The sequence below is a fragment of the Myotis lucifugus genome, unplaced genomic scaffold (genome assembly GCF_000147115.1).
Source record: "Myotis lucifugus unplaced genomic scaffold, Myoluc2.0 scaffold_68, whole genome shotgun sequence".
NCBI lineage: Eukaryota > Metazoa > Chordata > Mammalia > Chiroptera > Vespertilionidae > Myotis > Myotis lucifugus.
This window is the reverse complement of record NW_005871116.1, coordinates 2,663,333-2,686,619: the sequence shown is the minus strand read 5'-3', so window position 1 is coordinate 2,686,619 and position 23,287 is coordinate 2,663,333. Positions and strand designations below refer to the sequence as shown.

The following is a 23,287-nucleotide window of genomic DNA, read 5'->3' as shown; positions in this document are numbered from 1 at the left end:
GTATGTATGGCGGCAGGGTTACCAGACCAGTGTTCCGAGAGAAAGGAAGTGGAACCTGCAAGTTTCGTAATGCTTGGCCTGGTAACGAGCACAGCACTGGGCATGCTATCACAGAGCCTGCTCAGATTCAAGGGAGAGGATCCTCTTATGTCAAAGAACCTTGGCCATCTTTAATCTACCATGAGAAGTCAACATTTTCCACATTTTCTTTAATGACTATTATTACAAATGGGGCCATGTGAAATACCTTTAAAATGCTTTTAATTAAAATTTTTAAAACACCAATATAAACTCTGTTAATCCATAAAACTACTTCAAATAGCAAATTTTTCTTCTCTTTGCCCTCAAAGCTCCTTCTCCACCTACATACCTCTAGACACACACACACACACACACACACACACACACACACACACACACACAATCTCTCATATTTGGGCACTTTGCTCCTGGCCTGGTCTTCTCTCAGTTTTCCTGTGAGGATATCAAGGAAAAATGAGAGTACTTGTCATGGTGATTTGTGCACACCCCACTACAGACACTTTTCAAAAGGTGTCTGTTAACCATGCTCCATTTCCTGATCTCCTCATGTACAAGAAGACTGATAAATGAGTGAAGCTTACCACCTCTCAAAGGCTACTGACCAGCTGTGCGTGTACATCTAAGCATCTAAGCAGGCACCTGGTTGCCTTCCCTCTCTACCACATCTAACTCAGTGGTTATTAAACACTAAAGGGCTCACACTTGCCTGATATGGTCGTATTGATTCTGAAAAGCTTTTCTCAAATCAGCACGTCTCATTTTGCTCTTAGATTACCTAAACAAGGGCCCATCTTAGGATGCTGCCTTCATGGAATCATGAAGCCAACCTCTGCTTTTTGATGGAACAGAAGGCTAATAACTTTCAAAAGATAAATATTAAGGTCTGACTACAAAGCAATAAGATTAACTACCTAAGATGAAATGGAAACCAGTGTGTCAGAGGTTTTCATAGCTTGATCTGTTTGGTTGTGTGTGTGTGTGTGTGTGTGTGTGTGTGAGAGAGAGAGAGAGAGAGAGAGAGAGAGAGAGAGAGAGAGAGAGAGAGTTTTGCCTTGGTTTTCAAGTCCGAATGGCCCAATTCTATACAATCCTCTTGGGAGATGTTAGGCCTGCTAACAATACCCAATACCCCAGAATGTTAACGAATGCTATGGATCCTCTCTACAGAAAATGTAGATGAGCATGAGCAAAGTATGCTGCATACTTTGGGGGCTTCAGAGACACCCTCTGAGGTTAAGAAACTCCCACATTAGAAAGAGCTTGGATCTTTGGTGACTTGGGACAGGAGGTGAGTGCCTGAAGATGTCACGGTGGCTTACGTCCTATTGTGCCATGTCAGGAACACACACAACTATCTACAATCCTGTTTCTTCCCTGAGCCATCACAACAGTGATGTGACTAAATCCCAACAGAGAAAGGCAAAGCAGCCTGGTACAGACCAAGCTTCGGTACTAGTGATCCTCCTGCCCACATACGAGGCAGGAATACTTCCACACCTGATGCTCTTTATCCTTTCCTCCCCCTCCCCTGTTCCTCTACTCTCCTCTGCCAAATACTTAATGAGCACCTTTTAAACCCCTCTCTCAGGGCCAGGGGTCTAGGACTACACATGTGAATACATTCTGGTTCCCATCATTCATTAAACAAATTCACTGAATATTCATAGAACCCAATGCACTTTAGTTTTTACAACCTATGTCCCACAAGCATGCACATATGTACATTTATAATGCGACACAAAAGAAGGCGACAGTGGAGAGGTACATACATCAGCAACTGTGAGGGCAGAGGAGGGCAACTGTCTTCCAGGGTGGGTCATGGAAGGGGAACTGACCCCCATAATTTAAAAAAATAGGCAGACAAGGAAGGAAGAAGGGACAACATGTGCAAAGGCATTCAGGTGCCAAAGAACATGGTACTGTCTGGTTCAACGTGGCTGGACCTGGGAAGCATGTGCAAGACCAGCAGGAGGGCAGGAGTTAAAGCAAGAGAGGAAAGACAGGGAGAGACCAAATCTTGAATGTCCTAAGTGCCATGCAAAAAAAAAAAAAAAAAGCAAACTACTGACACAGAGCCTCTGGAAGACTCTAAGCCAGTGGTTCTCAACCTGTGGGTCGCGACCCCTTTGGCGGTCGAGCAACCCTTTCACAGGGGTCGCCTAAGACCATCCTGCATATCAGATATTTACATTACGATTCATAACAGTAGCAACATTACAGTTATGAAGTAGCAACGAAAATAATTTTATGGTTGGGTCACAACATGAGGAACTGTATATAAAGGGCCAGAAGGTTGAGAACCACTGCTAAGCAGAGCAATTCATGTGATAGGTGTGGGTTTCAGAAAGCTAACTCTGATACATTAGATGAGGACCAAATGAGAAACAGGAAGATCAGTTGGAGGGAGGCTCCTGGGAGGGATGAAAGGGGTCCAAATTCTAGCAGAGCAGCAGGGAAAGAAATGAAGGTCAAATATAAGAAATTCAGAAGACAGCATGAATAGAAACTGGCAAATGATTAAATGAGGGGGAGTGGGGAAGGAAGGGGTCATTATTATGACTTTCAGGTTCCTTATTTGAGCCAAGAGAAATGTAGTTGACCAAGACGGGCACTACGAGGTTGTGTGAGGTAAGGTAATGAGGCCTGAGGAGTGCGAGACGTGTGAGGGCCTCGAGAGATGCAACTACGAGTCAAATGAGCAACACTGCTTGCCCAGCCCTGGTTCTAAGGTCCTCGCTCACCAAAATCGAAACTGAAATACTTACGGGTATTTTGCCAATCTTGTGTGGAAAAAAATAATTTTTTCTAAATCTCTCTCAAGTGAGATAGATCATGTCAAGCATGAAAAGGGCCACTTGTGTTGTGGGTAACGATGAGACAATCATCTTCGTGCAGAATTTGCTCTTCTCTCCCCTTATGTCATAGCAGACTCCGCCAAGACCACTATGATCAAGTTTTACTCCTCCCTCCAACCCTCCTCTGCAACTCCTGGCTGTACAAGACGAATACTTCCATATGCTGCAATGTTTATGTTGAGCCGGGGGAAAATATGAAATGTTTTCAGTAAATTTTATCCAAGAAGCAATAAATTTACAAATCCTAAACAGCTGGAATAAAATATTGGTCTGTAATTGATTTTGGATGAAGGTACTTACACAAGAATAGGAAACTTGGGGCAGTTAATTACTGATGTTTAGGGATCTTGGATGTCTTCATACAGCGCTTCCTAATGTTATCCCAGACAGATTATTTGCTTTTGTGAGCCTCTTTATTCTCGTCTGTAAAGTGGGTTTAACCATTGTACCCACTCAGGAGGGTTTTGTAAGGATGAAGTGAGCTAATGCAGGTAAAGACCTCAGAATAGCAGTCATCAGCTAGTAGGTAGGTACTCAGCAAATGTTTGTTCTTCCTCTTATAACCTATAAGCTAAGTAACAAGGGATGGGGGAAGGGTTAACTGGAGCTCACAAGGAAAAGGACAGAATAGTGGATGAGAATGATGGTTTTTACGACTTGATCTATGGAAGGATGCTAATACTACCCAGAACTGCCAAGGTAAGAAAGCTGTGTGACTGGGCATTAAAAAATATTTTGGGGAAGGGATGTTATGTGAAGCCTATAGAACCAGGAGCTTTCTGACATATGCTTTGGATCATCACTCATTTTTGTGATCATTTAATTCACTAGACAAATGAGATCAGGAAGGCGGAAGGAAGAGCCCCGAAACACCGGAAACACCGGAACTGTCCAGCAGGAACTCTCTGACATGCAAAACTACCCCATGTCTGTGGGAAAGCAATCCACAGGATTGTATTCTATTGACTCATTATTACTTTGGACAAACTGCCAACTTTTGTTTTAGTTTTCTAGTCACTATAGCACAAGGATCTTGCAGAATGATTCTTAATGTCTTCTCCTTACAAAGCTCTTACATTTACAAAGCATTTCTATACCCAATTTAATACTGATCAAAATCAGGCAACATAGATATCCTTGACTCTATTTTAAAACACCAAATATTGAGAGTAGATTTACTGTGTGCCAGGTACTACACTAAACACTCTACAAGGAGTCTCATCTAATCCTTTTAACAAACTTATGAGGGCAGTACACTTATCATCAGAGGCCAGAAGAGAGGAATCTAACAGCTCCTCCGTGGTGACCCAGACAGCAGGAGCAGAGGCAGGACTTGAACTCACATGGGTCTGACTTCAAAGCCTGCTTCCTAACACCTAACCACTGTACTCTGCCATAGAAAGGTCATCAGATACACGTTCTTTCCTCATGCGGCAGTGCTTTAGTCTGAGCTCAGTCTAATTATTTACAGTTATGTAAACAACTGTTGTGATATTACACAGAAGTAGCAAACTTTTTGATGTCTGTTTCCATACTCCGTTGCTGGGATTGCTCAAGATGTACATCCCAATGTACATTCCCTTCCCCCAGGTTATGAGAATCTGCACAAGACCAATGGTTGTTGAATAAAGTTTCCAAATACCTAAAGTGCTTCGTAATAGGCTAAGAATCTGTTTCCGATTTGCTTATGATACAGTTTTAATAGTTGTAGGTAAGAAAATATAAACATAATTTTAGGGAAGGGTAGCTACCTATCTTTTAAATAGTTCAATAAGGCAAAGGACAAAATCTGTTCAAAAAAATGTATTTTTCATTGCATTAAAAAAAAACCTGTCCAATATGCTCCCCCTCATGCACACAGCTCTCATATGAGATTCTTCAGATTTTACGTTTTTTCCATTCTGGCTCATTCTTTGCTTCCTCATCATCAGATTCAACTTGTGCAAACATGGCTTTGGGCTGAGTCCTAAAAGAAAGTTAAAGAGAAGAGGGAAAAGGTAGTCAGCAAGTGCTTATTAGATTAGACTCTACTTTTCATCGAGTGGAGGCACATTTGGGAAATCAATTACACTTCAATTATTAAATATCAATCGTTACACTTCTGGCAAAGAAAGGAATAATGAAAATTTAATAATGTTCAAGAAAAGAGCCAGAGTCTTTTAAAGGGTTTCTTCTGTGGTTGACTGTGGAAGCTGCCCTTTCCTTGAATAAAACAAACGAATCAAGTTCAGTGGATCCTCACATACCCATAACCACCCTCCACTTAAACTCAGGCTAATTGGAATCGTTTGGGAGGACAGATTATAGTCACCGAGCAAGAATCTACACGCTCTTTATTTATAGCTTTGTGGGCTGTCCCTAAACTTAAGTAGTCCAAACACATGTTGATAGCAATACTCATGAATAGAAGAATTTGAGTTAATAGTTATTTCATCTAATGAGTTTAAAATAGTAGATAACATATAGAGTAATTTGAGCACTGCCAGCACAAGCAGAACAAACAAAAAGACATTCCCTCCAGCACTCTGATCAACGCATGGAAAGGTCACGCATTTGGGGGAACAACGTAGAGAATAGCTGCTATAGGACTGGCAATCTTTGCATGAGGACCTTCTGTGCTTTGCAACCGTACCTGGTCCAATGACACTCCTTTTTACATCGAAAATAATTTTTTTAAAAAGTCAAGTGGTTGCAATTTGTGCCCCTTTGGGTCAGCTACTGCTGACTTACTTTTAAAAACAGCTCTATCAAAGTTTAAGGAAACATGAAAGAATTATATCCGAAGATTATATATTTTAGCTTCAATCTCCATTTAGACTTCAATTCATTATATGAGGTAATTGCAGAATGGTCAATATCATATCAACAACAATAACTCCTTTTATTTGGCAAGTGGAGCAGGGCTAAGACCTTATATTACGTCTTGCTGTTTATTATCCTGGGGAAGAAGTACACAGCATATATGTTCATGCTGGTGTTGTTCTGATGCGAGCCACGTACATTTCCGCATGCGTACATTGGTCACAACCCTGTCTCTCCAATTAGGTCACACGTGTACCTAGAGAGCCCAAGCTGTCCCCATACGCAGTCCAGTTGATTAAAGTTCTGTTGTCACTCCCAGACACTGTTACAGCATCAGCAACAGCCACACTCTAACGGTTCCAAAAGCAGCTGCAGGTTTTCATAGGTTGGGAGATGCCGAATTACTAGAAAGCAGGCCCCGGGCTTTCTAACATGCAATTGGTGCTCATTACATACTCCATCTCCTGGCAAAGACAGTGACTACGCAGGTATGAACAAACCCGTAGAGGAATAAATCTGTCTGGTTTTAAAAATCCTTTGCGAGGACAAACCAAGATGGCGGCATAGGTAAACACTGGAAATTGCTGCCTCGCACAACCACTTCAAAAATACAACTAAAAGACAAAACGAACATCATCCAGAACCACAGGAAGGCTGGCTGAGAGGAAATTCTACAACTAGAAGGAAAGAGAAAAGCACACTGAGACTCAGAGGAGGTGCGGAAGTAAAGTGCAGAGGTACGGAGGCGCACGTGGAAAGAGCTGGCAACTGAGGACCCGGTTGTCTTTTTCAATCGGGAGGGAGACTCTGAATTCCAGTTCCGGGCAAGTCTCTGGGGACCCAGACTCACACGGGGAGAATCTGGACTGTCTGGCAGCAGGCGGAACTTGAGGGCGGCTTTCTCTCAGAGGTGCTTGCAGCGATTACCAGAACACTGAGACGCGGGGCCTCTTAGGGTAGCACTGAGGATAAGCCATAGCTGTTTGCTCCACCCTGTTGATTCCCTGAGACCCCGCCCCACCCAAGCTGTGTGCAGAGGCTTTTGCATATGAAAGGCCTGGCCCTTTGCAATCTGAAAATTACCTAACAAACTGCAACTGGGTCAGAGAGACCCAGAACTTCCAAAAGAAGGCCCAAGGCCCCACACCAGCTTGCATTGCTTCACAGCTGGGCCTCATCTAGGCACCTCCAAACCCCAAACAAAGAAGAGGAATCTGCAAATCTCTCCACAGTTCCTGCTGGGTAGCCTCAGGCATAGGCTAAATTAGCACCTCCTTAGAGATCCAAGAGCCAGTGTACCCAGTGGTCAGAGTGGGACCATCAGATTACAACTCCTCAGATCCATAAGGGGGCAGATTTGGGGAGCACCAAAGCCCCACTGAAGCAAGTCTTGCCCCAGAAGGGTGTCTCCAGCACAGAATTTCTCCCACTGCAGACACAGCTGATTCTCACAGCCAATTGGCCTGGAGGTCAATTCCTCCCAGTGATACCTACAACAATCAAGGCTTAACTACAAGACTGTGCACAAAGCCCACAAAGGGGTGCACCAAGAGTGTCCACCTCAGGTAATCGGGGAGGCTGAACCACTGGGCCCTATAGGACACCTACCACAGAAAGCCACTCTATCAACACAGGGAAGCATAAAAAATGCGGAGACAAAGAAACAGGTCACAAATGACAGAAATGGAGGAAAGTAAATTACTGGATATAGAGTTCAAAACCACACTTATAAGGTTTTTCAGGAATTTTCTAGAAACCGCCGATAAATTTAGTGAGACCCTTAAGAAATCTAGTGAGACCCTCGAGGTTATGAAAAAGGACCAACTAGAAATTAAGCATACACTGACTGAAATAAAGAATATTATACAGACACCCAACAGCAGACTAAAGGATCACAAGAATCAAGTCAAAGATTTGAAATATGAAGAAGCAAAAAACACCCAACCAGAAAAACAAAAAGAAAAAAGAATCCAAAAATATGAAGATAGTGTAAGGAGCCTCTGGGACAACTTCAAGTGTACCAACATCCCAATTATGGGGGTGCCAGAAGAAGAGAGAGAGCAAGATATTGAAAACCTATTTGAAGAAATAATGACAGAAAACTTCCCCTACCTGGTGAAAGAAATAGACTTACAAGTCCAGCAAGCGCAGAGAACACCAAACAAAAGGAATCCAAAGAGGACCACTCCAAGACACATCATAATTAAAATGCCAAGAGCAAAAGACAAAGAGAGAATCTTAAAAGCAGCAAGAGAAAAACAGGCAGTTACCTACAAGGGAGTACCCATACGACTGTCAGCTGATTTCTCAACAGAAACTATGCAGGCCAGAAGGGAGTGGCAAGAAATATTCAAAGTGATGAATAGCAAGAACCTACAACCAAGATTACTTTACCCAGCAAAGCTATCATTCAGAATTGAAGGTCAGAGAAAGAGCTTCACAGATAAGGAAAAGCTAAAGGAGTTCATCACCACCAAACCAGTATTATATGAAATGCTGAAAGGTATCCTTTAAGAAGAGGAAGAAGAAGGAAAAGGTAAAGATATAAATTATGAACAACAAATACACATCTATCAACAAGTGAATCTAAGAATCAAGTGAATAAATAATCTGATGAACAGAATAAACTGGTGAATATAATAGAATCAGGGGCATAGAAAGGGAGTGGACTGACTATTCTGGGGCGGGGGGAGGCGTGTGGGGGGTGCGGGAAGAGACTGGACAAAAATCGTACCACCTATGGATGAGGACAGTGGCGGGGGGGGGGGGGGGTAAAGGCAGAGGGTGGGGTGGGAACCGGGTGGAGGGGAACTATGAGGGTGAAAAAGAGGAACAACTGTAATAATCTGAACAATACAGATTTAATTAAAAAAATAAATAAAAATAAAAATCCTTTGCATTCGACATTTAATCTAAGAGGAAGATAAAAAGATGGTCTTCTAAAGATATCTGGCAATGCTCATCCATTTTAGCTGTAATGAGACTTAAGTACTAAGAAGTGGTAATGCTGCCTTTTTGCATATAAAAAAAGAAAATGAACAACAAATCACAGAAAGAAAACCTAAAACTTGAAAGGTTATTTCCTTTAACTAGTTACTCTTTTCTATTCCACCTATTTCTGAAAGCATGTCCAGCAGACGGGGTGGACACAGAAGGGCACAGCTTTAAGCAGGGGCAGAGGTGGCGGAATGACGCAGAGGCTCAGGGAACATGCTGGGCTGGGGGTGTGAACCGGCTATCATCTTCATCGAAGTGCTGATTATGCAGACGTACACATCTGTCAGGACAGGAAATGAGTGCTTTTTGTGTATGTAAATTATACCTCAATAAAACTGACTTATAAGGAAAATCAAGACAAACCAAATGAGGTGAAGATCAAGAACCAAGGAATTAGAGGGTATGTAACAGAGCACAAAACTTGGCACTGAATTGCCTAGCAGCCAAGACAAAAGGACTAGATTTGTTTTTCAGAGGAGATACCTTTTCCCCTCCTGCACTGAACTCAGCAAAATTCACGGAGTAAATTTTTACATCATGGTCATTGATACTGTCACACTCTACTTCCAGACCACACACTTTCTACTCCCATTTCCTCTATGGGTACTTTAACTTAGGGGATGTCAACCTGTTTGGAAGGTGGGATGATCCTCTTTGTGACACTCCACAAAATTTATTTTAAATTCCACTTTTGAACTAATAACAATATTGTCAGAAAAATGGCCATTTTATGTGTGTGCGATATCAAATCATGACACTTAGCCTTCAGATACCCATGCTCCCCTTCCCCAAATTGCCAAAATCAAGGCATAAACCAGTGTCCAAATTTCCCAGCAATGCAGTTTACCACCTGTTCTCTCGTTCTGTTGGCCAAGTAGGGAAAATCGAGTGTGAGAACTAGGCTGCTTTCAATACATGGTGCTTGCAAAACCGCATATCCATATGCAATGAAGGAAGAAACTGGGCCCTTACCTTACACCAAATACAAAAATTAACTCAGAATGGATCAAAGAGCTGAACCTCAGAGCAAAAACTATAAAACTGCTAAAAGAAAACATAGGGGAAATGTATCCCACTACTTCAAGACAGCATTTCCATTACCGACCCATTCCCTGCCTTCTATTTCATCAGTTCCTCCAGAATTCTATGCTTCCTTTCTCAAGAGACAGGAAGTCATCAACTCAAACTTACAGCCTCATGGCAGGTTTATCTCAGCTCCCAAAACAAAAGCCTATGAGATCAAAGTGAAGAAAAAGAAAAGAGGAGGAACATTTCACTAGGCAACGGCAATGGTGTAATCCCTGTAGGTGCTCACCGGGTTCCTGACAACCAGTTATGTACCCACTTTATTGAAATCAGCTTCATCCATACCATTTTATTATTGGCTTATGTAATAAAACCTGCAATAAGTGTTCATCGGAAACTTACACATACAGAAGGTTGATGGGAAACTTGTGTTTTCCAGTTTAACTCCCTCTGAATAGTAAACTTTTTTCCCTTGACTATATATGTCAACTTGCTTACTAGGGTTACCAAGAAAAGAAAAGCAGATTAAATATCAGCATAGTTATAGACGCTAACAATTAAATAAATTAACCAGAGGAGGGCTGGTTACTTTGTTTTAGCTTTGGTAAACTCTGCATTTGCTAAGTTATTATTTCATATGCAAATATAAAAGCTTAAGCAAATGCCTCTCTCAACTCTATAAATTATCAGATACTTTGTGCTAATTAACTTCCCCTTGGAACACCTTAAAAACTGAATTCTCAACATGGTCTGTAGGAAGCCAAGCTCTGCGCCACTGTGTGCTACAGAAAAGGGACCGAAGCCCTGGAGAACCTGACCCACCTGCAGTGCCGCCCCCAAAGAAGTTTCGTGTAGAACAGTGGGGAATGAGTAAGATTTCCCTGCCATCTGCCAGAAGGGCGCTTGGGGTGCCTGTTTGTGCGAGGGACCACAGCGTGAGCAGGGCTGCCCTTCTCTGGGGCTGAGCTCTGACGGGGCCCCATCATGCCTCCTCCAGCGCTCAGACCACAGTGAAGCCGCAAATGTTTCCAGCTGCAATGAAAGGTCCCCGGGTCAGACTCTTTTTAATTAGGGACTTTCTTCTGATATGATTCATCCAAAAACGCTAACCTGAGCTCCAGGGCAATAAAATGGGTATGGGGAAATCCCTTGTAACATCTAGTCATCAGTATGTGAGCACAAACCACAAGCTTTTTTGGCTCAGGGCCCATTGTTTATTATAAAGGAAAACCTCAAAGCCAAAGCCAATTACAGCCATGACTTGACAATCGGACACACTTGTTAACCCTGTTAGAATGAACACAGTCCAGATGCACTCTGACCCGATCCTCACAATTACAGAATTATTAAGACTCAATAAGACTTTGACCAAAAGATTCCACTTGAAATGGGCCCTTCTTTCTGGTGAAGAGCTAATCAAAGATAGCTCTTAAAAAAACATATGAGGGACACATAAGACGAGAAGTAACAAGATGTTTCTAGGTAAAAAAAAGTCCTGTTTTCTTCAGGAAATGAACAATAACATTTTGGAAAATAGATAAACACATCTCAGACTCATTAAATAGGACATACTAACTCACAACGATCTGCATGAGAGTCAAAGACTGGATGAGGATGGAGAAAGGGACTTATATGAAACCTGTGGAAATTGGAAACAAAAAGGGGTGGGCATGGGGGGAAAAAGAGAGAGAGAGAAGAAAGAAAAAATAAAAGAACTCTCTAAAGTCACTATTAGCCACCTTACCACAAGGTAGGTAAACAAGTTAGAATGATTAAATCCTTGAAGAGCACACAGACCTGAGACCGCCAGGGTCTCTCAGTGCCCTCTCTAAGCTCACATTTATAAATCATATAACTGTGCGCCACAATTTCCATTCAGAAACACGTATGAAAGCTGGCAGAACTGTAGCCCTACGCTCTCACTTCCTGGATGGGAAATGGTCTTGACAAAGGTAAGTAACTTAGCAGGAACAGCCCAGCACTTCTGCTTCTTAGGCCACAATGGCTCAACAATAACCTTTTCAGCTTCACTATTACTCACTTTTCCCATAAGTATTCTCGGTTGCTTTGTGATGAGAGGCCGTGCAGTGCAGTGTCAAAAGCAGAAGTTTGACTTAGAAGCCAGACCACTATGTTCAAATTCCAGGTCTGCCACCTGCAACCTATGTAGCTTTGATCAGGTGATAAGCCTCAATGTCCTCATCTGTAAAAAGGGGACAATAACGTCGCTTACCTCATAGGACTGCTGTGAGGATTCAATGAATGATATGTAACCTTTCTAAACAAGCCTGATATGGTGAAGTATATAAAATATCATTATTATTATTTGCCTTGCTTTGGTTATCACATGTTCCTCCATATAATAGGTATATTTTTTAAAGTTGTATTTAAAATATATTCAATAAAATAATTTCTATATTAAATATAACATAGGCGCTTGCTATTGTTTTAAACCCTGAGGGAAATACCTTTGTTATGCAATATGTCTTCAGTATGAATCTCTATAACCAAAATAATCTATTATGGACGTTTGAATTTTCTTAAGGGCAAGTCATCTGTGGTCTGTTCTAAATGGTTACTTTTGTATTATTACCGCACTTTCGTGGGCAGAAAAATCACCTGGGGAAGTTTGTAGGATGCAAATCCCCAGCCCCAGTGCACAGACTGAGCTGGCTGGGGCGGGATCTAAAAATCTGCATTTCAACCTCTCCACGCCCACCCTCGACTCCGACACCGACGGTCCACAAATCCTCTTGGAGAAACGCTGGCTCCACACAGGACGTGGTCCGTGATGATGGGCCACCGAAGTATAACTCAGGAAAAAGTTATGCTTCCCTATGGGAATATGTCTCGTGCTGACACAAATAAAGCTTCATGCACTCAGAGAGCGGCTTCTTTCAATACTGACTTCGAACGCATCCCTTGTGGGGGGAATGGTATTTGATATCCACATATCCGCGGATCCTGTGTCAGAGCAAACACGCTCGGTGAACATGAAAGGGACTGGACCGGCTATGAAGGCGGCTCCTCTGGCAGGAAGGGCCACGCTGACAGAGCTGTCAGGCTGTCAGGGCTGGCGGGGCCAGGCTCCCGCACACAGCCCTATGTGAGGTAAACGAATCGCAGGCCTGGTCTATACCTGCCCACTCCCCAGCCAGCTCCTTCCCCCTCCCTCCAGCAGCAGCTTTCAACAAGAAACCGTAATCGAATCTGCCGTGTGTGACTGACCAAGAGTCCTCTGTGACCTGCTGTGTCTCTAAACTCCCACGCTGTCACCCTGCCAGGGCCAGAAAGGAGGCTCAAATACTCCGTCAACAAATGTCAAGTGTTCAAAGACTCTGCGAGCATCACTGCAGAAGGAAGGTGAGTGTATGCCATGCACAAGCAGGTAAACTGTGTAGGGTCTAGTCGTGCTTTTCTGTGAAAAAGTGAGATGCAGTAAATCTTCATTTCATCACTGACAGAAGTCAATTGCAGGGAAGAAAAACAACCAGACACACATTCTCAATTACACTGACCTTTATGAGAGGATCCTTTTAAATATTCGCTTCCCTTCAAGCACTCTGCCACTTGGCAGTAAACCGTACACTCGAGCAGGTGAGGAGAAAAACCGCTGCAGTCCTGGCTAACACATGGCATGCCACGCACACGGTGCCATGAACTCAGCTAGCACGCAATAAACCTCAGGTGACAAGATTGGGTGAAGGAAAGAGAAGGGAGCAACACGCAGCAGCAGCAAAGTGTGTCTGAGCAGAGATCACAGTCCCCTGAAAAGCTCACCAGATTGGGGATCAGAAGGAATGAAGCCCATTTCTGGTTGTAATTCACTGTTAATTGCAATCTCTGAGCTTCGGTCTCCTCACTTGTAAGGGGAGGATATGACAATACCTGCTCAACCTCCTTCCCAGAGCAACTAGTAAACTAGCATATCATCCAATTGTGAACTAACTAACTCGCCTATCATGCAGGAAAATGCCATTAGGTAATGGTCAACAATGAACAAAGACAATTTCCACTTCAACTAATTCTATATAAAGAAAGTTGAAAATATGGATGAATGATTTTCTAAGAAAATGTTCATGACAAGCAGATTCAGAAGAGAGAAATCCAAATAGACTACTTACCCTGAGGGGACGGAAAAGAGAGACATTAGGGAATTACTACTCACCCTCGCCTCCACAGAAGCTCCAGGCGTGGACACTTTCACAGGTGGATTGTATCCAATCCTTACCAAACAGACCTAATGGTATTCAAAACAGCTCGAGAGTACACACAGGAAAGGAACAGATACAAAAACTTACGCAGCCAACCTAACACCTGACAAAGAATAAGCCGTCACCTTGTGAGGATCATACAAAGGCACAAGGATGCTGCAATGGGAGGAAATCAGTAATAGAATTCATCATATTCACTGATCGAAGTAGAAAATCCTATGATCACTTCCCAAGAGATAAAATAAAGGAATGCAATGAAAGCTTCCACTGCAGACGAGCTGCCGCTGGCCTCTGTGCGGTGCTTCCTTGGCATGGATGTCCTCCCCTTGGCGGCCTGCAGGCTAACCCCCTCATTTCACTCAGGTGAGAACTTCAGCAGAGGTTCCGCCTGATGGCCCTACCTGCTCCTTCCCTCTCCTTGGTACACCATGTCCCCGGCACTAATGTGGTTTTCTTCTTCGTATTTGCCACCATCTAACACTTATGGATTTATTTATTGTCTCTCATTCTCTCTACTGGAATATAAGTTCCATAAATATTGCTGTTACCCTACAACCCGGAACAGTACCTTACACATTGTAGCTGTTCAATAAATCTTATGGAATAAATAAGTAAACAAAAAGATGGGTTTTTTTCCTTAACATCTTGTATGTGTATGTTTTCAGAAGTTATGCTTTAGGGGGAAATACCATAAAATTGAATAATACGAACTTGCTGCTAGTTACTTTTTTCCCCACATACAAAAAGGGCTATTACATGTTTTAACCTAACAGTTACTCTTGTTAAAGTTCAAAGTGAGAAAAGGATGTGTGCTATCACTGATATTATTATTTTTTATTTATTTATTTATTTATTTTTGCCTTGTCCCTCCCTACTCACTCCAGTTACCACAATTTCTTCCTGGCAACTGGGAAGAAATATCTCCATGAAAGAGAGATAGTTCAAAAGCAGGAAGAATTTCTTGTTGGTCTGCCCTTACAGTGAACACACATAACTCTGTATTGCCCACCAAACTGATATTATTTAATATTGTTTTGGCAGCACTGGTCAATGCAGTTAGAGAAGAAAAAGAAATGGGTATAAAATTGGAAAGTAGGACATAAATTTCTCATTTTTGTACATAGTGGTTCAAAAGTAGGTTTACAGTTATTCATGTGGAAAAAGTTCTGACTCCTAGCATCAAGTAATACTTCGCATACCCTATGTACACACCCTAAAAAATAACAGAATGTGCGGGAAATCCCAAAAAGGAATAAAAACACTAACTAATGAGATTAACTGTTTCCCAAATGAATAACATAACCACACAGACAGGAATGGAGAAGAAAAGATCTAAACTAAGTAACTGGAAAGTTTCTTGAGTGGATACTGCAAGGTTGAAACAGAAAGAACTGGACACAGATGCTGCAGGCTAGTTAGGGAAGCTACTTCTCACAGGGGCTAGCAACTCAGCAGCTACTTTATGTGTAGACAGACATGAACACATGAATAAGTACACTGTAGGTAAGGAGCTGGGTTTCTCACTACTGGAGGAAGAAGTTACAAATACGGAAAGGGGGAAGGTTAAATGAACCCTGAGGTATGGAATTGAAATCAGAGGCATCAGTTCATATTCATGGTTTTAAAATACCAATACAAATAGCTATACACAGAAACATATATGTGTGTATGTGTACGTTAATGTACATACATGTGTTTCCAAGCTTTGTCAGCTGAGAAGGCCTAGAGGCAATGACATTCCAGTAGCAATGAAGATACTGAGCACCAACTTTTGGTTTCAAAACACCATTCTCCAACCAAAGGAAGCAGGGCTCCTTGGAGAAGTGGCTGATTCTAAGACTGTGGCAAGAAAGACGAGGATGAGCCTGGAACATCTTGTGGTGCCAAAAGTGAGGAAGTGCTCAAAAAACACAGGGGCTTGTTGTAGGAAGACAGGAGTCATTCTGAAGGAGAGTCCATTGGCCAAAGCTGGAACAATGTGCGCAACAAACTAAATAATACTAGTAATATTGGATTTTAACCCATAGGATAAAGTATCTTAAAGTCCATACTGATATAAAAAGTACTTGAAAAAAATGAGTAAATGCGGAAGGGACAATTCTTCCTTTCAGTAGAATTCCAATGACTAAATGCAGAAGAAAAGAGGGAACTAGAAAGTTACCATGGGCAAGCACCACAGTAATCGCTGCTGCAGGCAAACATATGGATGAATGATAAAGAGAGAGCAAAGTTTAAGGAGAGATAGGATTTGCATCGTCTTAAAATATCACCCCCAAGAAATGTATTAATTCAAAATGTAATAGTAGCCTTATGGTGGAGAACCATGGGGGACACGTCACTCAACCAAGCGGTCACAGTTACATCACCCGCCAGAAGACACAGTGACATGAGGCCCTGATACGATGCACTGAGAACGATACATTCCCCCTTGTTTTGTTTTTGCCAAAAATGCACAGTTTCATCCCAATCATGAGAAAATAGTGGACAAACTGAGAGAAAGTGTACAAACTAACAGACTGGCGTTCACTGAAAGTGTCAAGGTCATGAGAGACTAGACAGGCTGAGAAACTGACTGGAGGAGACTAAGAAGTAACAACTAAACGCAGTGGGATCCTTGATAGGATATTAGTGGGAAAATGAAGTAGGGTTCGTAGCTTACTTAACAGTATTGTACCAATCTTAAGTTGTATTGTGCTCATTAATTGTACTTTGGTTATGTAAGGTGTTCACATTAGGGGAAGTTGGGTGAAGAGCATACATGAATACTCTGTACTGTTTTTGCAACTTTGTTAAGTTTAAAATAAAAAATGTTAAAGCCCCAATTCTACAGTAGTGCCTTTCTTTCATGTAAGTGTAGCTGGTTTCGTTGCTTTAAGGGCCACTACATGCTCCCCCATACTGGGCCATGTAAGGGAACCTGAGCAGGCAGTTCTCCGCTGCTGTGTAAGTGTTACTCACAGGTACCGCTCCACACGTGAAAGGCAGTCTTAATAACAGACCTAGAGCTCCTCCCCTTCGTTTGCTTTCAACCCTCCTCAACTTAGATAATGCACACAGGCAATAAATTTTTTTATCACAGGAGGAATGGACTTCACATAACTAATGGGCTTACACTAGGCTGTAATCTGGTGGAACTGGCCTGGTTGACAATTCACCATGTTAGAGTCCTAAGATACACAGATGCCCGGATTTCAGAACAATGGGTGCCTGGCCTAGTTTTTATACTCCGGGATAAAACAGGAAATGGAGACATGAGAACCTCAGAGCAGCCACTGTTCTTCCCAATGCATTAAGCGTGGGGACTTTTCCCCATGAAAGGCTGTCCCCTTACTTGGAATAGGCTGGAGAAACCCAGTACGGGTTGTCCTCCGCGGCCTTGGCGTGGCGCAGGATGGCCTCCCGGGGATTGCTGTCGTCGGTCTTATCCAAAGCAATGTTCTTCACGATGTATGAGGACAGGGTGCCGCCGTGGGTTCCCACCCGGCCGCCACGACCTGTTCAAAGGGAAACACCCACGTCAGGAACATAACACGCATGACAACCTATCGGTTTGCCCTGTGCACACTCTACTTCTGACAAGGCTGAGAAGCCCTCGGCGCTGGCTTCCAAGGCGCCCAGTTAATGAATGACAGTCGGGCTGGAACTCTGGCGTGACCTGATTTTTGTCCCTCCCCCCCAGAATCAGGGTCTCGAGCGAGGGGCTCAAGTTCTTCAGACTTGTGTGAAGCACACAGGTCTCAGCAGTGCTTGAACATCGTCCTTTCAGTTTTCATTTATGATGGTCACAACCAAAGTAGCAACTCACTGAACCTCAACTTCCCCAGCACATTTGTAAATAGAGACATTTTTGTTATGTCTCCGTTGCTTAATTTACATAATGATATGGATGTCGGGAGAATTACAAGTAGTTTGCCATGTATATACCTTAAAAAATTCCTCAGGTATGATCATTTGAAATTCAATTAATAAAAGTAACCAGTATTTGTTAGATGATATTGTAGTTTTGAACAAACATATCTTGGGGCTTCCCATCTCCCAAGGACCTCGTAGGGGAGAAAACAAGCAAGCTGAGCGCACTGACTCAGTAGTTCACTCTCACTGCTCTGGGAGACAGCAAGCTTCGTAAGGCAGGAGTTTATTCCCTGTAAGTCCCCAACATGCCTGACAGTCAAAAACATAAGAAGATTGACTTTTTAGGAAGATTAAAAAAAATAAAATGAAAAGCCAAACAGCACTAAAAGATTGATTTTATAAATCAAGATATGAAGAGACTAAATAATTCATTGCCAAAGAACTTACATGGCCCCGGTAATTATTCTAGTACTCAGAGGGAGGATAGAGTGAGTTGGTTGTGGGGTGTTTAGGAAGAGATGAATCCAATTGGAGAAAGCTCAGAAGAGGTCAGGGTCAGACTGTCGAGAACTTCCAATCTCTGGAAATGCAATTGGCCAGTGGGAAGCTTGGAAGATCTCGGGCAGCAGGAGTTGGGAATGACAGCTGGTGTAAGGAGCATGCAGGTGAGGTAGGGAGGAGGGCGAGTGATGGAGATAAGGAGATAAGGTGCCGAGTTAGTCAGAAGTGTTTGTCAATCAGGCCCTACTATTTAGAAACTTTGATTAGGATGGTGGCAGAGAAAACTTTCCTAAAAAATGAGATTGATATGTGGTATGTGTTCAATGCTGAAGGGGCAGGCCAAACAGATGTGGGTCCACAACTCAGGTTCAGATGAATGAACAAGTCAAGAGCTGTAGGCTTGTGAGCTGGGACAGAAGGAAACTCCGCAGGGATAATAGAAAGTGGCGTTCTGGTAAAGGCGTGTGCTGAACTGTGGCCAAGGCTGCTTTGCTTCCTTCCAGTACAGACTTTGTTAAAACCTTTAAGGACTTTTATTCATCTCCCAGGGCAATAGGCAGCTCCATTTTACCAGCACGGAACTAAAATGATGGCCATTTTCTGCCTGGTGTGAAACCTAACCCAGCCTGGATTCTGGTCAAAGTGCCCAATGGTACATATTAAGCCAATGCTGAGAGCCACGGTTTTAGCAGTGGGCTCCCAGGAGCCCCAGAGTTCCACCGAGGTCACCTCCAGGGCTCAAGTTAGAGACCAAGCTGACGGGCCTGGGCTTCCTCTCCACTTCAGCATTGCAGCACCATCTGGTCAGCTATGTGCACTGGAATTCGCATCCTATATCTAAGCAAAAGCTTCTGATGCTAACAAGAAAATGTCTGAAAACACCTATTTAGTAAAATCTCTCTGAAGACAAAGAAGCATCCAGGCCCCAAGGATGGTCCCCATTCTCCAGCCACTCCCCCGTGCTGCCCCCACCCCTCTGCAGGCCACGCCGAGAGCAGTCACCTGGGCCCGCCACAGGAGGCTCGGGCTTGTGCGACTTCAAGGGGTCCAGTCTGTCCTTCTCCAGCTGCTTCCTGGTGCTCCGCTGGCGGGGCTCACGGAACATCGGCAAGGCGTGAGCTACGAGGAGTCACATTTGAAAAATTTCATTATAATAATAAGCCTTCCACCCAAAAGGCATAGCTAGGGCATGACTAACCGAAAGATGAAATGGAAGTCATAATGACAGCCTTCCTCTAATAACAAAAGACAGTCTTACTGTAACCAATTAACCAATTCTGTTGGAGACCAGACTCGTTGTTCACCTCTCCTGGCAACCAATGGCACGCAGGAAATGGCCAGAGACTGTCACGGAAACACTGGGGAGGCTCCCCGTTTCCCAAGCCCTGGGGGGCAGTTAGACCTAATTTCTGTGGTTTGGAGAAGACACACTGTAATGGGGCCGCCTCTTCTTTTCTCTGATGGGCCTGCATGTGCATCGTGCCAGCAGCCTGCCGCCAGCCCCGAGGTCTCCTCAGATGCCTCAGAGGCACTGGAATCACTTCACACGTTTCTGAAATGTGACCACCTCTCAGGAGGAGCTGACGACACTGAGTGGCCGGAAGGGAGGGGCACTTGTCCCACTGAAACTGGGATAAAGGTTGCCCGAATGCACGGGGGTGTCCGGCTCTCCTGTGTGGCGACTGGATGGGCATTATTCCTACATCTCTGTGGACAAGCCAAACAATAAAAATCAAAGCAATACTTGTCCAATTATGGTTGTGTGTTTACTCAGTGTCAGAATTAAATTTCAGAACATAAAAGAGCATATGGATTTAAAAGGGAAACGGATATCTGGAGAAGAGGGAGAACATTTGGGAGGTGGGGGAATAAAATATCTTTTTTTGACCAGAAAAAGCACCTGAATAATTTCTTTGGATGCTTGCATGCAGATTAAAACCTCTTTACAAGGGAAAATTTTCCCCAGAGACCTGGGAGAGGCAGGTAAAGGAATAATAGGAATTTAAAAGGAGTTTATAATATGAATAACAGAAATGTCTGTACCACCTCAAACATGCTCCCAGTATCCCCACCCCCACCCCCTGCCTCCACTCCAGCACCTGGGCCTGGGCCTTATCACGCGCTGGTGAAACAGGCAGCCTGAGTCCGTCCCTGTTGGGCAACATGGCACGCAGTATTTTTAGGAGGGGAACATAGCTTTTCACTTCAAACGGCTGGAGGAATTTAAGTAGGCCGCATGTAATTACATGAGCCAGACTGTTATGACACCGACTTTAACACTTCTACTCCTGCAAGAAGTGTTGTGGGATCCCTTCAGGGACCATAAGTTCCAAGGGAGCTGGTCTCATAGAAGACCCACCACCGGGAGAGAGCCCAGCAGTGCAGCGCCCCCTGGGCTTAGAGGAGAGTGGATAAATCCACAGGGGCTTCCGCCCACGACAAGTGCTACAGCATCCGAGGCTGCCTCCCTGGCCGCCGTCTAGGACCGGCCTGAGACTGAGGCTCTGGGGACACAGAATTCTGCCCGATTGATTGACGAGGTGGTGTGGCAAACCCAGAGGAGCTGCTGTCCTGGGGATTTCTGATCAGATCCCAGGTAGTTAACCTTCCATCTCAGTGCCTCTGGGCCGGGCAATGGCAGGTCACGAACTGCAGAGGGAGGTGGGGGAGAGCCTCCAGGTGGCCTCCTCCCTCCCCTGATAAAACTGTTGTCCAGCATCACATGGCCGGTCAGTAATTGAACTGGACACACCAGCTCCCCCGATTCCAGGACCAGCACTCTTTCTTGTTTATTCTTAGAACAGATTGTTATTCTTTAAAAGGCTGCTACAGAGTAATGCATTAGGCTCCAACAGGCTTTTCCGTTTGGGGTTGAAAGTTACATAAAATGACTCCGTCTCCGTGATGAGTCACAGAAGCCCAGGGTGAGCTGGTCCATGGCTGCAGTCCTGTCCACACGCATGGGAGCACTGGTGGCATCTGCCTGAGCTCTGAGGGCTTCTCCTGCCCCCAGAGCCATGAGATCAGCACCGCACTAGAGCGGAGAGATGGGTGGTGAAGAAACCAGCTAACAACTTACGGGTGATGATGTAGTCCTGGGTCAGAGTCTCAGCTTGCTTCGCCTTCCGCTGGGTTTTGACCACACATAATTTTGCTCCCCTGGGGAGGGTAAAAGCATAGTGTTTTCTTTACTTGGTCTCAGAAACAGAAAGCATATGTTGAAAGCATCAGACACTCTCAGAAACACACTGTGTGCACCATCTCACCACACCCTTGACTTTCTCAGGGATGTGACAGATGAAGCCGCCGTGATAAGAGACCGACCATAAGGAAAGCAAGACTGCTGTCAGTGGTTACTACAGAGAGAAAGGGATGCAGAGGTAACTGGACAGCAGAAGGCTGGTTTAAAAATGTACAGAAATAACCTACAATGAAAATCTTCAGGAGATATTAATAACATTAATCAGCCTTTTCACCCTAAAGGTCAGAGGGTTCAAATTTTCGTTTATGTCCCAGGTGAAAGCAGTCTGGGTGGTCTAGACCCCAAGTGGCATTTGTAAGCATCTCAAATACAAGAGGACGAGTGTCTGGCACTGAGCTGGCTGGGCAGCGCTGCCAAGGGGCTAAGAATGCGGGGGATGAACCAAAAGTGTGCTCAAGACACCTCCCTTCTCCTTAGCAGCACGAGCCATCCTGCTCAGGAGAGGCATACACAAACAAGCCAATTCTTAAAGATCCCGAAGGCAGTGCTTTCCAAATGGGCGCTATCAAATGGGGCTCATCGTCTTCTCCAGTGGACCGGACTCCCTCTCATCCGAGTTATATTAGCATTTTCAAATTCTTTATGGAAAAACAAAAACCTATTTGTTCTTAAATACCACAATATGTAACTTTATTTTCTAGGACAAAGGTTCCAACCCTAGTTCAGAAAGTTCTGAAGAAGACAAGACTGCTTCCACGTAGAGCCAAATTATGGCCAATGGATACTCATTAGTAAAGCATGTGGGACCTCAAGGCAGGTCTATGGGGGATTCCAGTAACATCAGCATGAATTTTAATACTGGCTAACCAGGCTTACTCTCCAGAATGACCATTCAGTCAGAGAAAAGCAACACCATCCTTTTCTTATGTCCATCCATGTCCACCTTTGTGCCCAAGGAAAATGGGAGTGGACCGACTGGGCTTCAGCGAAGTTCTCTGGGCATCTGGGGTGAGCCAGGGGTTGGAAGGCGGAAGTGTTTGTGCTTCCCCTTCTGCTGGCAGGGAACCACCCTTCTATCTGATAAAAGGCCAGATAGAGAGGGAACAAGTCTACGGCCATACCACCCTGAACGCGCCCGATCTCGTCTGATCTCGGAAGCTAAGCAGGGTCGGGCCTGGTTAGTACTTGGAAGGGAGAGGGAACAAAACAGACTGGCCGGCCCCATTTCCTGTTAGTGGTCAGCTTGCTGCTTTGTTGATCCCCTACATGCATCACTGCTAATGCCACTGTCCAGGGTGGTATGTAGAGTGGGCCGGCCTCCCCCTGCACTCAGCATTTCAGCTAAAGAACTGCAAATCCCCAGGACACTTTCACTTTGAATTCTGTCTGGATCAAGGGTGATACCCAAATCCTCTAAAGCACAATGCTAAAAGTCTGAGGCTTTGCTCTGTGCCAGCTGCATTTTCTGAAAGGGTGGATCCCCATCAAAGGAGGGAATAAATGAAAGCGGGTGAAACAAAGGCCCTCCCCCCAGTTGTTGTCATCCATCTACAACAGGCAACAGTGCTGAATACCTCTGACTCTTGTTGGGGTCATAATAGACTTTCGCCAGCCCGTTTCCAGTTCCCACCATGATCTGGTTCAGCTTTGGATGCCACAGGCAGCGGACCACACTCTGAAAAGGAGAGGCATGGTGATCAGCTACAGATGGGGAAATCCTGCTGGTACTCCCATGGCTGGTTTACTAATCCGACTATCAACCTAGTGGTTACCTCTGTATCTTTTAGGACATTTTC

At 44.1% G+C, this 23,287-nt stretch overlaps 1 protein-coding gene and 1 non-coding gene across 2 annotated transcripts in view; both read right to left on the bottom strand.

Moving 5' to 3' along the window:
• Positions 1–4,684: 4,684 nt before the first annotated feature.
• The window catches only part of WDR70 (WD repeat domain 70), a 184,574-nt gene continuing 165,971 nt past the window's right edge, over positions 4,685–23,287 (bottom strand). Inside the window, exons 14-18 of the mRNA XM_014457044.1 lie at positions 23,066–23,166; positions 21,369–21,448; positions 19,292–19,408; positions 17,268–17,430; positions 4,685–4,863 (exon numbers count right to left, since the gene is read on the bottom strand). Of these exons, the coding sequence (XP_014312530.1) occupies positions 4,776–4,863; positions 17,268–17,430; positions 19,292–19,408; positions 21,369–21,448; positions 23,066–23,166 (549 nt within the window). The 3' untranslated portion in view covers positions 4,685–4,775. The remainder of the gene's footprint in view (positions 4,864–17,267; positions 17,431–19,291; positions 19,409–21,368; positions 21,449–23,065; positions 23,167–23,287) is intronic.
• On the bottom strand, positions 14,772–14,965 carry LOC111826329. Its single transcript, XR_002829650.1, has one exon. It is a non-coding gene; the product is annotated as a small nucleolar RNA U85 (small nucleolar RNA).